This window comes from Moschus berezovskii, chromosome 14 (assembly GCF_049115385.1).
Source record: "Moschus berezovskii isolate FMDL1 chromosome 14, NW_MosBer_1.0, whole genome shotgun sequence".
Lineage (NCBI taxonomy): Eukaryota > Metazoa > Chordata > Mammalia > Artiodactyla > Moschidae > Moschus > Moschus berezovskii.
Genome location: NC_142473.1, coordinates 81,905,531 through 81,922,964, shown reverse-complemented (window position 1 = coordinate 81,922,964; position 17,434 = coordinate 81,905,531). Strand labels below are relative to the sequence as shown.

The following is a 17,434-nucleotide window of genomic DNA, read 5'->3' as shown; positions in this document are numbered from 1 at the left end:
GCAGCATGGATTTAATTTTAAACAAATACTGGCATTAAGACAGATGTTAGAAGTCCAAGGCCATTATCCAGTGCAGGAACTGCTTCCAAACCACCCTAAAATGGTTATTCATTATTGCTTGCCTAATGAGTCCCTAACACTTTTCAGTTTTCCCAAGAGGGTAGGATTTTATGCAGTGAATGAGGAATTGCCGCTTACTGGAATATAGGGAAATAGGTGACTGTAAGGTGGCCTATTCTAAGGCCTTTAGTAGAGAGAATTTGACTGATGTCTATTTTCAGTTTGAGGTGCTGTGACTAAAATAAGTTTAACTGAAACAAGGAAGCTCAGTGCTGCTACCGTGCTCCAAGTTACCACCTTCTCTTACCTGAACTGTTGCATTTGCTTCCTAATTATCTTCCCAGATCTGTCCTTAGCCCTCTGCAGGAACTTCTCAGCCAGACCAAGACATTTGAAACCTAAGTTGAGTCTTGCCATCCCGCTGCTCGAAGCCCTCGGGTCAGGACTGTTCTCATCTCACTCCAGTAAACCCAGCGTCCTTATGGTGACGGCCTGCTGCTCTTTAACTCATCTTCTCATTCTTTCTCCCCTCCTCCTCCGAGCCAGCCTCATGTCTTCTGGCGGTTCCTTGAACATCCCAGGCACATCTGCCTCAGGGCTTTGTGTCCGACGCTTTGCGACCCAGTGGATTGCAGCCACCGGGCTTCCCAGTCCTTCACCATCTTCCAGCGCTTGCTCACACTCATTTCCATCGAGTCAACTGTGCCTTCCAGCCATCTCGTCCTCTGTTGTCCCCTTCTGCCTTCAGTCTTTCCCAGCATCAGGGTGTTTTCCAGTGAGTCGGCTCTTCACATCTGGTAGCCAAAGGATTGGAGCTTCAGTTTCAGCGTCAGTCCTTCCGATGAATATTCAGGATTGATTTCCTTTAGGACTGACTGGTTTGATCTCCTTTGATCATCCAAGGGGCTCTCAAGAGTCTTCTCCAACACAGTTGAAAAGCATCAATCCTTCAGTGCTCTGCCTTTATGTTCCATTCGCAAATCCATGCATGACTACTGGAAGAACTATAGCTCTGACTATACAGACCTTGGTCAGCACTGCAGTGTCTCTGCTCTTTAATGTGCTGTCTAGGTTGGTCACAGCTTTTCTTCCAGGGACCCAGCGTCTTTTAACTTCATGGCTACAGTCACTGTCCTCAGTGATTTTGGAGCCCAAGAGAATAAAGTCTGTCACTGTTTCCACTGTTTCCCCATCTGTTTGCCATGAAGTGATGGGACCGGATGCCGTGATCTTCGTGTTTTTAATGTTGAGTTTTCAGGCAGCTTTTTCACTGTCTCCTTCACCTTCATCAGTAGGCTCTTCTTTCTGTCATAAGGGTGGTGTCAGCTGCGTATCTGAGACTGTTGATATTTCTCCCGGCAATCTTGATTTTAGGCTTTGGGGGAATCGTGTGTCCCCAGCTACCGCTGTGGCTCGTTCTCTCGTCTCCTTAGGCCCCTTCTCAGGGGGCGGCCTGACCGCTTTTTAAATCGCGCGCCGCCCCTCCCCCGTTCACCGCTTTTTAAATCGCGCGCCGCCCCTCCGTGCTTTCCTTCTCTCCACTCTCTGCGTTCTGCTTACTTCGTTAGCTGTCTCTGCTTCTCCCTCCGTCTCAGCGCAGTGTTCAGCTCCAGGAGGAAAGACTGCTTTCACTGGTATTTTCTGCTGTACCTCTCACATCTAGAACTGCGCCTAGCGCAGGAACGGTACCCAGTGTTGCTTTTGGGAAAAATGAAGTGCTGCTTCTGAGCAGCAACATGGGTTACCATTTGTTAAAGACAGAAATTTCCCCTCGGAATGTAAAACTGCTGTTGCTATTGATCCAGTAATGATCCAGAATATTCTAGTTAGGAGATATCTATGGAAAAGGTACAGCCTAAGACCTCCTTGGCATAGAAAGCTCACCTGTTATAAATTCCTTGTTCACGGTTGCATACTCTTGTCTTTGGGTTTCGCCAAGTATGGTCGCGGGGTGCCTTGGGTATCACCGGCCTGTTTTCCGTCTTGCAGGGGTGGTGTCAGTCGTGGAGCTGAAACAAAGCTCAGTGATGCAGCGCCTGCTCATAGGCTGGATGCCCACAGCTATCAGGTGAGTGGTCTCTAGCCAGTGAATCAGAGGGCCCAAGAGTGTGATCTTTTGCCCTGGTCAGCAGCGATTAGAGCTTCCAGTCTGACTCCAACACAAATAAATATTATACTGGAAGGGAGAAGGGCCTACACAACATTGCATTCCGTTTGTCATAGTAACTGGACATGAGTCAGGTAGAAAATGTGGTTATCGCTTACCAGCCTGTAAACTCTTGCTCCTTCTGTTAAGAGTGTACATTTATAATTTTATTTTGTCTCTTAAATTGCAAATTCTAACAGTCAGGTAATTGGCACCATTGAAACGCTAATGCTCGGCCTTCCATTTTCAGAGGTGACCAGGGGCCTTCAGATCGTCCCCTGAGCCTTGCTGTGCATTGTGTCGAGCACGATGCCTTCATCTTTGCTCTGTGTCAAGATCATAAACTACGAATGTGGTCTTACAAGGTAAATGCTACGTGGATAGTTACTGTAAGTTCAAATAGGATTGTGAATTGTAGAGAAATTGAAATAAGTCTTGTTTCCTCTCGTAGAGATGATCAGATCTCTTACTTTGGAAATAATGGGCCATTTCCTGATTCAGACGGTTTCATTTAACTTGATTTTTCATACCTTTCTCCCCTACATTTTTGTATTTTTATTTTGGAAAATTGAGTCCTACAGAAACATTGACGTGGTACAGAGTATACTCTTCACTTCAGGACAAATGTGGTTTTAACATGCAAGTTGAGAGACTTCCTGGCGGCCCAGCGTTTAAGACTCTGCTCCCAGTGCAGGGTTGCAGGTTTGATCCCTGGCTGGGGAGCTAAGGTCCCACGTGCCACGCAGTGTGGCCAAAACTTTTTTTTAAATAAAAACTTAAAAAAGTAAAATGCAAGTTGGTAAAATAGTGTTCAACTTTTGAATACAAAACAGCTGATGATTTTATCTATCAGACCAAAGAAATGTTTTCATCTCAGCCCTTTTTAAAAAAAAAACCTGTAGGGCCCTTCAACAGATAAATTACATATGGTGATAGATATGATGGATATGCATTCTTTTAAAAGAGAAGTTTTTTTTCTGTCTTGAAGGTTCTTTAATACCGCTTACTAAATCTTTTCTTGACAGGACCAAATGTGCCTGATGGTGGCTGACATGCTGGAATTTGTCCCTGTAAATAAAGATCTCCGGCTCACTGCTGGGACTGGACACAAATTGCGACTTGCTTATTCCCCTGCCATGGGACTCTACCTGGGAGTATACCTGCATGCCCCAAAGCGAGGACAGGTATGAAACAGATAAGACACATATCGAGTTATTCTGTGTGTACTGACGTGGAGCAATAGCTCCAGACTCATTGAGTCTCTTTTCAGCTCTTCACATCAGCCTCTAGATGTATCTTGTATTGTTTCCACACAAAAAAATGTTTCCACTTTTTGTGCTAATGTGTGAATTGCTGCTACTGCTACTGCTGCTGCTAAGTCGCTTCAGTCGTGTCCGACTCTGTGCGACCCCATAGACGGAAGCCCACCAGGCTCCCCGTCCCTGGGATTCTCCAGGCAAGAACACTGGAGTGGGTTGCCATTTCCTTCTCCAATGTGTGAATTAAAAGATCTTAAAGGAAAATACAGGATGAAAGGGAGTAGAGAGTTTAAAGGAACGTGGAAGGAAAGTGAAGTGAAAGTCGCTCAGCCGTGTCCGACTCTTTGCAACCCCATGGACTATACAGTCCATGGAATTCTCTAGACCAGAATACTAGACTGGGTATCCTTTCCCTTCTCCAGGGGATCTTCCCAACCCAGGGATCGAACCCATTGCAGGCAGATTCTTTACCGGCTGATCCACAAGGGAAGTCCGTGGAAGGAAAGGTTAACCAAAACTAAACAAGAAAGAGCTAGTTTGAAAGTCTGAGTGAAAAACCTGGAGTTGTGAACAGGATGTAGGTGTTATTAAGTAATGCAGGGGAAGTTAATTTTACAAAATAATTTTGCTCATCATTCAAACATTAGCTGTTGTATGTAGATGAGGTATTTAGGATACAGTACAAAGATTGCTGGGAGAAATATCAATAACCTCAGATATGAAGATGACACTACCCTTATGGCAGAAAGTGAAGAGGAACTCAAAAGCCTCTTGATGAAAGTGAAAGAGGAGAGTGAAAAGGTTGGCTTGAAGCTCAACATTCAGAAAACAAAGATCATGGCATCTGGTCCCATCACTTCATGGGAAATAGATGGAAAAACAGTGGAAACAGTGCCAGACTTTATTTTTTGGGGCTCCAAAATCACTGCAGATGCTGATTGCAGCCATGAAATTCAGTTCAGTTGAGTTCAGTTCAGTTCAGTTGCTCAGTCGTGTCCGACTCTCAGCGACCCCATGAATCACAGCACGCCAGGCCTCCCTGTCCATCACCAACTCCCGGAGTTCACTCAAACTCATGTCCACAGAGTCGGTGATGCCATCCAGCCATCTCATTCTCGGTCGTCCCCTTCTCCTCCCGCCCCCAACCTTTCCCAGCATCAGAGTCTTTTCCAGTGAGTCAACTCGTCGCATGAGGTGGCCAAAGTATTGCAGTTTCAGCTTTAGCATCAGTCCCTCCAATGAACACCCAGGATTGATCTCCTTTAGAATGGACTGGTTGGATCTCCTTGCAGTATAAGGGACTCTCAAGAGTCTTCTCCAACACCACAGTTCAAAAGCATCGATTCTTCGGCGATCAGCTTTCTTCACAGTCCAACTCTCACATCCATACATGACCACGGGAAAAACCATTGCCTTGACTAGACGGACCTTGGTTGGCAAAGTAATGTCTCTGCTTTTTAATATACTATCAAGGTTGGTCATAACTTTCCTTCCAAGGAGCAAGCGTCTTTTAATTTCATGGCTGCAGTCAGCATCTGCAGTGATTTTGGAGCCCCAAAAAATAAAGTCTGGCACTGTTTCCACTGTTTTTCCATCTATTTCCCATGAAGTGATGGGACCAGATGCCATGATCTTTGTTTTCTGAATGTTGAGCTTCAAGCCAGCCTTTTCACTCTCCTCTTTCACTTTCATCAAGAGGCTTTTGAGTTCCTCTTCACTTTCTGCCATAAGGGTAGTGTCATCTGCATATCTGAGGTTATTGATATTTCTCCCGGCAATCTTGATTCCAGCTTGTGCTTCTTCCAGCCCAGCATTCCTCATGATGTACTCTGCATATAAGTTAAATAAGCAAGGTGACAATATACAACCTTGACGTACACCTTTTCCTATTTGGAACCAGTCTGTTGTTCCATGTCCAGTTTTAACTGTTGCTTCCTGACCTGCATACAGGTTTCTCAAGAGGCAGGTCAGGTGGTCTGGGATTCCCATCTCTTTCAGAATGTTCCACAGTTTATTGTGATCCACACAGTCAAAGGCTTTGGCATAGTCAATGAAGCAGAAATAGATGTTTTTCTGAAACTCTCTTGCTTTCTCCATGATCCAGCGGATGTTGGCTATTTGATCTCTGGTGCCTCTGCCTTTTCTAAAACCTGCTTGAACATCTGGGAGTTCACGGTTTACATACTGCTGAAGCCTGGCTTGGAGAATTTTGAGCATGACTTTACTAGCGTGTGAGATGAGAGCCATGAAATTAAAAGACGCTTACTCCTTGGAAGGAAAGTTATGACCAACCTTGATAGTATATTAAAAAGCAGAGACATTACTTTGCCAACCAAGGTCCATCTAGTCAAGGCTATGGTTTTTCCAGTGGTCATGTATGGATGTGAGAGTTGGACTGTGAAGAAAGCTGATCACCGAAGAATTGATGCTTTTGAACTGTGGTGTTGGAGAAGATTCTTGAGAGTCCCTTGGACTGCAAGGAGATCCAACCAGTCTATTCTAAAGGAGATCGATCCTGGGTGTTCATTGGAAGGACTGATGCTAAAGCTGAAACTGCAATACTTTGGCCACCTCATGTGACGAGTTGACTCACTGGAAAAGACTCTGATGCTGGGAAGGATTGGGGGCGGGAGGAGAAGGGGACGACAGAGAATGAGATGGCTGGATGGCATCACCGACTCGATGGACATGAGTTTGAGTGAACTCCGGGAGTTGGTGATGGACAGGGAGGCCTGGCGTGCTGTGATCCATGGGGTCACGGAGAGTCGGACACAACTGAGCGACTGAACTGACTGACAGTGGTATAACGGTTGTCTAAGGAGGCCTTACAAATAGCTGAGAAAAGACGAGAAGCTGAAGATAAATGAGAAAAAGGAAAGATATACCCATTTGAATGCAGAGTTCCAAAGAATAGCAAGGAGAGATAAGAAAGCCTTCTTCAGTGATCAATGCAAAGAAATAGAGGAAAACAATAGAATGGGAAAGACTAGAGATCTCTTCAAGAAGATTAGAGATACCAAGGGAATATTTCATGCAAAGATGGGCACAATAAAGGACAGAAACAGTAGGGACCTAACAGAAGCAGAAGATATTAAGAAAAGGTGGCAAGAATACACAGAAGAACTGTACAAAAAAGATCTTTATGACCCAGATAATCACGATGGTGTGATCACTCACCTAGAGCCAGACATCCTGGAATGCAAAGTCAAATGGGCTTTAAGAAGCATTACTACTAACAAAGCTAGTGGAGGCGATGGAATTCCAGTTGAGCTATTTCAAATCCTAAAAGATGATGCTGTGAAAGTGCTGCACTCAATATGCCAGCAAATTTGGAAAACTCAGCAGTGGCCACAGGACTGGAAAAGGTCAGTTTTCATTCCAGTCCCTAAGAAAGGCAATGCCAAGAATGTTCAAACTACTGCACAATTGCGCTCATCTCACACGCTAGCAAAGTAATGCTCAAAATTCTCCAAGCCAGGCTTCAGCAATACGTGAACCGTGAACTTTCAGATGTTCAAGCTGGTTTTAGAAAAGGCAGAGAAACCAGAGATCAAATTGCCAGCATCCATTGGATCATGGGAAAAGCAAGAGAGTTCCAGAAAAACATCTACTTCTGCTTTATTGACTATACTGAAGCCTTTGACTGTGTGGATCACAACAGACTGGAAAATTCTTAAAAAGATGGGAATACCAGACCACCTTACCTGCCTCCTGAGAGATCTGTATGCAGGTCAAGAAGCAACAGTTAGAACTGGACGCGGAACAACAGTTCTATGTTTATTTGGAACTGGTCCCAATGAACCAAATTGGGAAAGGAGTACATCAAGGCTGTATATTGTCACCCTGCTTATATAACTTATATGCAGAGTACATCATGAGAAACACTGGGCTGGATGGACTGCAAGCTGGAATCAGGATTGCTGGGAGAAATATCAGTAACAGATATGCAGATGACACCACCCTTATGGCAGAAAGGAACAAGAGCTAAGCCCTGTGGCACAGCCAAATAAGTAAATAGATTGTTGGATATTGTGTTTGACACGGTGCCGGGCCCTTTATGTACATTAACAGCAAATGCTTGGACTGTGTGCTTCCTCTGGGCTCACACACTACACGTACCATCCATTTAATCCTAGTGACATTCCAGTGAGGTCAGATGTGTCCTCCCTCCACTGGAGCTCTGGTTCCCCATGCTGGGTGCTGGTCTGATCGGGTCCCCTCCTCACTCCTGTTGGGCTCTGGTGTGCCATTCCATCAGCAAACTGCAGGAGACAGCGAAGGACAGAGGAGCCCGCATGCTGCAGTCCATGAGTCAGGCGCGACTGAGCGACTAAACAACAGCAGTCCCCACCAGGGTGCCCCTTCACGTGGATGCCCTCCTCACCTCCTCGGGCGCTGACACTGCCCCAGTCCGCCCCCATGCAGTGGTCACCCTCCTCACCTCCTTGGACTCTCGTCCCCAGTGCAGACTGTCACTCTGTGTGGACACTCTCCTCGTCCTGCGTGAGTTTTCACCCTACCCCAGGCCTTCCACATGCTCATGCTCATCACCTGAAGCCAGGCTGCTGCCCAATACGGAGACTCTTCTTACCTCCTTGGGTTCTTTTTCTGTTTTGTTTCACGTTTTACGTTTTTGGCCGAGCTGCCTCGCGTGCGGAATCTTAGTTCCCTGACCAGGGATCAAACCCGTGCCCCCTGCATTGGAAGCACAGTCTCAACCACTAGACCACAAGAGAAGTCACTTGTCCTTGGGTTCTTGATTCATGCCACCCCCTCCCTGGGCTCAGTAATTTGTTAGAATGGCTCACAGAACCCAGGGAAACACTCAGTTACTGGTTTATTATACAATAAATGCTGAAGATGTAGGTAGGGCAAGGCCCAGAAGGGTCTCGAGGCATTGAGGCGCACCACCATCCCGGCACATGGATGTGTTCCCCAGCCTGGGAACTCCCCGCATCCCATAGGGATAGGGGTTTTTAAGGAGGCTTCATCACATAGGCATGATGGATTATTAACCCAGTGGCCTTTCTTCCCTTTCTGGAAAATAGGGGTCAGGGCTGAAAGTTTCAAGATTCTATTCAGGCTTCCTCTTTCTGGTGACCAGTTGCCATCCTGGAGCTATCCAGGAGTCAGTTGTTAGAGCAAAAGTGTTCCTGTCACTCAGGGGTTTAGGAGTCTGTGCCAGGAACCAGGGTCAGAGACCAACTATTATAACAAAAGATGCTTCTAGCACCTCTGTCACCACTGAGAAGATTGCAGGTGCTTTAGGGGCTCAGTGTCTAAGGAGCCAGAGAGCGGCGTGTGTGTTTATTGCTTCTTCACAGACTCTGATAGAAATTTGTTAACTCTGTAGATCATATTGGAAAGCATCGCCTTCTTAGCAATATTAAGGTTTCTGCCTCATAAACACAGGATGCTTTTCCATTTAATGTTTTATAGTTTTCGTGATACAGGTTTTGCAGGGTTTTTTTTAATCAACTTATTCCTATGTATTTTATTCCTTTTGGTACTATTGTAAGTGAAGGTATCTTAATTTCATTTCAGGTTCCTCGTTGCAGGTTTATGGAAACATAGTTCACTTTTTTATATTGATTTTATGTGCACTGAACTCTTTTTAGTTCTAGTAGTGTTATAGTGGAATCCTTGGGACTTCCTATTTATAGGACAGCAACATCTGCAAAAAAAGATAGTTTTACTACTTCTTTTCCAATTTATGTGCCTTTTCTTTTTTTGTCTTAATTTCCTTGGACAGATCCTCCGGTATAGTGTTGAATAGAAGTGACAAGAGTTGACACCCTTGTCTTACTCCCGATTTAACAGAGAAAGCTTTGGGTGTTTCACCACTGACTGTAATGTTAGCCGTGAATTTTTTGTGTGGAGGAAGTTCCTGTCTGTTCCTCGCTTGTTGAGTTTTTATCATGAGAGGGTGCTCAGGTTGGTGCCCCTGTGACGTTAGGACATCAGTAATTTCACCCACGTTGCTTTGTTGCATTATCAGTGCAGATATTAACACAACGAAAAGGGCAAACAATGTAGAATTACTGTGAAGAGTTTTGGCCTCACTGACCCCCTGAAATTAGCCCCAGGGACCTCTGGGTGTCTGTGGACCACATTTTGAGAACCTCTGCTCTAAAGAGTAGACTGAAACTGGATGTCTTATTCTAGGATTGGGGTCAAATTGAGCAGAGCTATTACCTCCTTTGGTTTAAGCATTAGGTTCTATTAATGAAGCCTAAAATCAGATATGCTTCGTTTTTAGCAGCCATGTCATGCTGGTGTGCCTATTCAGAGTATAATGAAGTTGAGGTCTTTTTTTTTTTTTTTTTCCTTTTTCTAAACAAAAACTGCTCTTCTGAATGTTTTTTCTCCCTACCCTGCACATATGAAGTTTGGTTTTGTTTTTACAGATTTATGTTTTGGTTGTGGTGGGTCTTTGTTGCTGCACAGCAGCTTTCTTTCAGTTCGGGTGAGTTGGGGCCATGCTGGTTGCAGTGCGTGGGCTTCCCGTTGCGGTGGCGTCTCCTCCTCATTGCTCTGAGGCCTGCGGGATCTTCCTGGACCCGGGGTCGACCCAGTGTCCCTTGCATCGCAGAGCAGATTCTTGACCACGGGACCACCAAGGGAGCCCTGTTTGGTCTTTTTAATCTCTGTGGTGGTTTACAGCCACTCCTGTTAGTTTCATTTGTTTCTTCTTGGTTTTCTTTTGGTTCTTTGGACACTTTCTGTTCAGTTCTGTTCAGTTCAGTCGCTCAGTCGTGTCTGACTCTTTGCAACCCCATGAATCACAGCACGCCAGGCCTCCCTGTCCATCACCAACTCCCGGAGTTCACTCAAACTCATGTCCATCGAGTCGGTGATGCCATCCAGCCATCTCATTCTCTGTCATCCCCTTCTCCTCCCGCCCCCAATCCCTCCCAGCATCAGAGTCTTTTCCAGTGAGTCAACTCGTCGCATGAGGTGGCCAAAGTATTGGAGTTTCAACTTTAGCATCAGTCCTTCCAATGAACACCCAGGATCAATCTCCTTTAGAATGGACTGGTTGGATCTCCTTGCAGTCCAAGGGATTCTCACAAGTCTTCTCCAACAACACAGTTCAAAAGCATTGATTCTTCGGCAATCAGCTTTCTTCACAGTCCAACTCTCACATCCATACATGACCACTGGAAAAACCATAGCCTTGACTAGACGGACCTTGGTTGGCAAAGTAATGTCTCTGCTTTTTAATATACTATCTAGGTTGGTCATAACTTTCCTTCCAAGGAGCAAGCGTCTTTTAATTTCATGGCTGCAATCAGCATCCACAGTGGGGTGCATTAATTTAATCATTCTCAGCATCATGTCCTCAGTGTTATATTGCGCCATATGTATTTCCATCTGGGCTTCCTTGGGCTCAGTGGTTAAGAATACACCTGCAATGTAGGAGACATGGGTTTGATCCTTGGGTTTGGAAGATCCCCTGGAGGAAAAAATGGCAACCCCACTCTAGTATGCTTGCCTGGGAAATCCCATGGACAGAGGAGCCTGGTGGACTGTAGTCCATGGGTTGAAAAAGAGTTGGACAGGACTTAGCCACTGCACAATAACAATAATAGTCAGTCTAGGACACTAATACAAATCTCAAACAGAAGTGCCAGAGACCTGTGGTGCGGTCTGTGGAATGGTCCTGGGCCACAAATTGTTTGTTACTCGTTTGCAGTAAAATAAATACGGAAACTGAGAGAACAGAAGCATAAGTGATTGGACGTTGCCACAGACATTCATGGTTTCTGTATGTCGTGAAAGCATCAGTCTGAGGGACTTCTCTAGCGGTCCAGTGGTTTAAGACGCCACGGTTCCACTGCGGAGTGCACAAGTTCAGTCCCCGCTTGGGGGATTAAGATTCCCACATGCCACCCAGTGAAGCCACTGCGCCCCCACCCAAAAAGAAAAAAGAATATTAGTCTGGAGCAGGTTAAAAACTAAAAGGAAAAAAAAAAATTCCTTTGTTCCTTTACCACAGGTGGTTTGAGAAGCACTGTACTAGACCAGCATTTTTCCAGCCTTTTGGCTGGAATATGCAACAACTATTTTACATTGCTGTCTGGATGCCCTTACGTGGCAATGGACATATAACAGAAACCAGTTTGCATGAAACATACTCACCATGGGTGATGAACTGATTAACTCTTAATCTTTTCTTTTTCTTAAATGCTGGTTGAGACCTACTGAGTTGATTCATGTCTCACTAGTGATTTGAGATATGTAGCTTGTGAAATATAGCTGTAGGCTGGAATGAATGTGACCACTACTTACTTTTCTCATACTTCGTACAGTCTATTTTTCTTTCAAAAAAGGAAATCACTGTATATTTTTTTAAAGCTTCTAGAGAACAGTTGCTTGTTAGCAACATAGAATCTTCATCACTGTTGTTAGTTTGTAGTATATTTTCTTTGTCAAAAAATTATTTAAAGTAATGTTTATTAAATATTATTTTTGAGTTTGACATCTTTTTTGTTTTGGCAGTAGAGTTAAATACGAAACATGAATTATTTTATAGGTTTTTGTTTGTAGTGAAGATTGACTCGAGTTTATTTTAATCTTGAGTATGTTTTAAATTATTTTTGGTTTCTGACCATAGATTCCACCTCATACCCAAGGATAGCTACCGTGGTGGGGGGAAATAGTAAATATCAAGTCTTGGGGAGGATGTGGAGACGTTGGAACCCTTGTGCATTACCGGTGGGAACGTAAAATGCTGCAGCCGCTATGGGAAACAGCTCAGCAATTCTTCAATTTCCGTATGATCAAGCAATTCCTCTTCTGGATATATACCCAAAAGAATTCAAAGTAGGGTCTTGAAAAGATATTTGTACACCCACGTTCTTAGCAACAATATTCCCAGTAGCCACAAAATGGAAGCAACCTACGTCTCCATCGGTGCCTGAATGGATAAACAAGATGTGGTACTTACATAAAACGGAATATTGTTCAACTTTAGACGGAAAGAGATTCTGACACATGCTGCACCGTGGGTAAACCTTGAGGATATTGTCCTAAGTGAAAATACAGCCCCTAAAAGACAGGTACCATTGAGTAGAGTAGTCAAGATCCTAGAGATAGACAATAGAATGCTGGTTGCCAGGAGCTGGTGGGGAGGGGAAATGTGGGATTTAATGAATACAGCGTTTCTGTTTTGAAAAACGATAAAAAGTTTTAGGGACTGGTTGCACAAGTATAAATGTACTTAATACTACTAAACTGTACAGTTAAAAAAAGTTAAGATGGTAAGTGCTACGTATATTTTACCACACATTTTTTTTAAAAATTGTTTTTTGAATGCTAATAAGTCTTGCTTGCTTAGAAAAATGACATGTTGGTTATTTCAAGTATTCACTTAGCGACTTGTGTTTTATCAGTTCTGCGTTTTCCAGTTGGTGAGCGCTGAGAATAACCGCTATAGCCTGGATCACATCTCCTCACTGTTCACTTCTCAGGTAGGTTGAGTCATTCTTTGCCTATCACACAAGCACAGGAAAGAAGTGTTGGCTGACTTAACTGTTGTAATGTGATTGTAATCTTAAAGTGGAATATTTGATGAAACTTCGTCCAAACACAATTTGATTTGGATTTGACCAGGTTCACGTGGTACCATCTTTTGTTTTCATGTTTTTACCTCTCCTGCTTATACAAGTTTAATTCACCATAAAGGGGTACCTTTTCTGTCTTATTTTGTTTTTGTTTTCTCCCTACATTTCCTTCCAGGAGACACTGATTGACTTTGCCTTAACCTCTACGGATATCTGGGCCCTGTGGCACGATGCTGAGAACCAGACAGTTGTGAAATACATCAACTTTGAACAGTACGGGTCCCTCTCCTCTGTCATCCTACCTTACCCCAGGCAGAGTCATTCTCAGAAAAGAAGGGAGCTCACTGTGTAGGACAGAAGTCAAATGTTTGCGTTTAAAGGACTCAGCCCTGCGTCTGCCTGTTTTCTCACATACCTTCTGTTTCATTTTGTGTTCTTACCTTACGGTTTTAGGACAGAAGAAGGATTCTTAGAGTTGGAATGACACACAAAAAATATGCACATATACCATCTTTATTGGGAGAGACAGCATGTATCCAAAATACTTCTTTTTTTGTTTTTCAAACAAGCTCTGGCTGGTTTTATGAAAGAAAAGTTGTACATGATTTACTTTTCACCAGTCTGTTCTGGCACGACCTGGATCACCTGCACCCGTGATAGCCAGTGTGCATGCTCTAGTATTTTCCACACGCTCTGCCAGTTCCGTGTTAATACCCCTATAGCGATGGAGGCCTGTTCCGGCTAATATGGCCTAATACTGTCCTTCAGGTTTCCCGGAGGCTGGGTGCTTGGCAAGGATGGCCAGTGTTGCTTTGCCTTGTCTGACCGTTTCCAGCGTTTGCTCGTACCCCAGCACCTACTTTCCACTCTTCATGACGGGTTGGAGCCTCGAGCTGAGCAACTCCAGCGACTTTCTCACGTTCACCGTCCTCCTGCCATCAGGGTGGGGTGCGCCCAGCCCATGGCAGCCTCCAAGACGGCAGGGGCCTGCAATCCGCACATTTCCTTCGCTTTTAAGCAGAGGCCATTTCTGATACCCACAGCTTCTGAAAATCACTGCAGCCCCTTTGAGGTCTCAGTGTCCTCACCCTAAGATAAAAGTAGATTCTGCAAGAACAGTGCTTCTCAAACTCTGTTTTTTAAACAGGAAACCCTTTTTTTTCCTTCCAAAGATAATGAACTCCAGTATATAACAAAACCAATATTTTATGAGTATAAAATTATAACACAATATAACATGTTGATAATCTCTAATATTAGATATGTTTGGTATATCTGTTATTTACATGATATTCATTTTAAGATTTTTACCAGTTACAAAACACATTTAAGAACCAGTTTTGAATCAGACACTTGTGTAATTCCTGAAACATATGAAGGATTCCCTGAATCATATTTTGATGCTCCTGGAACTACAGTTGACCCTTGAACAGCATGGATTTTGAACTGTGGGGGTCCACTTAATGCATCGATTTTTTTCATAGTAGTTACACTAGTATTGTTCGATCTAAAGTTGCTTGAATAAATTGTACCTGGGCTTTTGAGGGTCAGCACCTGTAAACCCCCCATGTTGTTCAAGAATTAACTATAAAGTAATTGTACCCAAAGGGTCACTCATGAAACCCATATTCTAGATTAGAATTCTAGGAGTGGTTACCCCCAGGTTGACCCTGAACCACACCTCAGAAAACAGAGAGTACTCCTTTTAGATGGCATTCAGGCAAAGTGGGTTAAAAAAGCAAAAAATCCAGTGTAGGATGAGTTTGAAACCTGGTTCTCCAACTTAATAGCTGTGAGATACCCTAAACCTCACTTTCAGCATCTTAAAATGAGGGCAGTGTATCCTTCAAAGAATTATCATAAGGTAGGAGAAGGCAATGGCAAGCCACTCCAGTACTTTTGCCTAGAAAATCGCATGGACAGAGGAGCCTGGTAGGCTGCAGTCCATGGGGTCGCTACTAGTCGGACACGACTGAGCGACTTCACTTTCACTTTCACACATTGGAGAAGGAAATGGCAACCCACTCCAGTGTTCTTGCCTGGAGAATCCCAGGGACGGCGGAGCCTGGTCGGCTTCCGTCTGGGGTCGCACAGAGTCGGACACGACTGAAGTGACTTAGCAGCAGCAGCATACATGAAGTGTGGGATTCCCTGGTAGCTCAGCTGATAAAAAATTCACCTTCAATGCAGGAGACCCCAGTTTGATTCCTGAGTCGGGAACGTCCCCTGGGGAAGGGATAGGCTACCCACTCCAGTATTCTTGGACTTCCCTAGTGGCTCAGATGGTAAAGAATCCACCTGAAATGCAGGAGACCTGGGTTCACTCTCTGGGTTGGAAAGATCCCCTGGAGAAGGGAAAGGCTGCCCTCTCCAATATCCTGGCCTGAAGAATCCCCATGGACAGAGGAGCCTGGCTACAGTCCATGGGGTCACAAATAGTTGGACACGACTGAGCAACTAAGCACATACAGGAAGTATGTCTTGAATTAGACCTGCAGAAGGCATAGCATATGGTAAATGCATGAAAGTTAGCTATTATTTGTAGATTTGTGTTTAGAGTTTTAATTCAGGAAGATGCCTGTTAAAAGAAGTAAGAGCACTTCTATAATCCAGACTCTGCTATGAATATGTTTCTTTTTTTGGAAACTATTTTAAATAGAATTGATCAAGGACTTCTGTGGTGGTCCAGTGGTTAAGATTTCATGCTGTCACTGCCGGGTGCATGGGTTTAATCCTTGATCAGGGAAATTCCATATGTTGCCTGGTGCAGCCAGAAAAAAATAGAATTGATCAAGCAGCAGTTGCAGAGGTCAGCAATGGACCCTTCCTGCCCAGATAGTGCTACCCGCATAAGCTTCATTTTTCTTCATCGTCTTTACGTGGACTGACGGACTCTCTTCTCTGTTAGTAATGTTGCAGGTCAGTGGAGTCCAGTTTTTATGCAGCCTCTGCCAGAGGAAGAGATTGTCATCAGAGACGATCAAGACCCCAGAGTAAGCGGCGCTGAAGTTTTCTATAAGGAGATGGTTTACCCTGATCATCAGTTTGAGAAGAACCAGTTGTATCAGCAGAACTCTTTGAGCTGCAGCTGAAAGAAGCCCACCTCAAACTGCCTTAAGTTGAATGTATTGGCTTGTGCTGCTGAGAAGTTCAGAGTAACCTGGTTTCAGCCACGGCTGGAATAGTGCCTTTAGGGCTTCATCTCTCCTTTGTCTCTATTCTGCTTCCCTCCTTTTTGGGTTTATTGTTGGGCAGGTTTTCTGAACAAGCTTGACTCTGTGAACTTAGCAACTCCAGGGAAAAGAGAGCGCTTCTGTTCTAGGTCGTGGAGTTGACCCTGGCCTGGCTTGAGTCAATCTGAGTGACCTGGCATGGTCACTCTAATCAGAAGGAATAGAATATTCTGGCTTGGCATGAGAAACCTGTCCAGCCTGGACCCTCTTATTGTGGAGGGTGAAGTTCAGTTGGGTGTGGGTTTAAGAGGAGTGATTCTTCAGAGAAAGGTAAAGGGTTTGTTAGTAAAAGAAAGGGAAATGGATGCTGGGCAGGCACAGACCATGGGTGTCCACTCTACTAACCGTGTGAATAGATGCATGAAAACTAGAAACAAAATAAATTCTGATAGAGGTGTATGCTATGAAGAACACAACTGTAAAAGGGAATGCAGTAGAGAACAAAACAGGCCAGGCTCCCTGTTTTTCAGGGACATCCTCAAGGTAAACGGAAGAAAAACTTGATTCTTTACTGTTAAAATGAGCTTAAAGATTATGGGCTCTGGGTCTAAGACATTAACTCTTTGTAGGATTGGGAAACCGATTTTGAATATCTGAAATTGAATATTGCTGTATTTTTAATCCCAAGAGTTTATTGGCATTTAACTGTCGTCTAGAAGTCAAAATCACATGCTGATTTTTAAAAATTCTTGTTTTTCTCCGTTTTGGTCATTTTGTAAATATCCCTCAGAACCTCAGTGAAAGGAAGGAAACTTGAATGAAGGTCAACCAAATTTGCCCCTTATTGGCGAATCTGGTCTGTAAAATGTGATCAAAACGATCAGACAGTGCGGGGCCTTCCATTGTGTCCTCCCGACTTCATCTGCCCACTTGGTAGAGCCTATTGCAGTTCCGTCTGTCAGTCTTTAATATACACATATGCATAACGCCTATTCTTACGGGTTCCTTTCCTTTTATATGGGAACCGTAAAATGAGGCCTTTTCTGGATGGTGTGGAAACCAACTTGGTTCACTTGTTCTCTTACTGGTGTTTATGACTCGTAACCTAGATAAGAACTCTTCACTTTTAGGATTGACGTTTGATAAGCAGACCCACTGAAGCGCTCCGTGAGGAACACAGCATTCTCAGTGTAGCACGTCCAGTTGATTCAGAATGCTAGAGGCTTCACT

At 44.2% G+C, this 17,434-nt stretch overlaps 1 protein-coding gene across 1 annotated transcript in view; it reads left to right on the top strand.

The window, feature by feature from the left end:
- Nucleotides 1–17,434, top strand: part of NUP160 (nucleoporin 160) — a 45,963-nt gene that overhangs the window by 6,178 nt on the left and 22,351 nt on the right. Inside the window, exons 5-10 of the mRNA XM_055424124.2 lie at nt 2,050–2,128; nt 2,457–2,571; nt 3,232–3,390; nt 12,861–12,938; nt 13,207–13,304; nt 15,940–16,024. Of these exons, the coding sequence (XP_055280099.2) occupies nt 2,050–2,128; nt 2,457–2,571; nt 3,232–3,390; nt 12,861–12,938; nt 13,207–13,304; nt 15,940–16,024 (614 nt within the window). The remainder of the gene's footprint in view (nt 1–2,049; nt 2,129–2,456; nt 2,572–3,231; nt 3,391–12,860; nt 12,939–13,206; nt 13,305–15,939; nt 16,025–17,434) is intronic.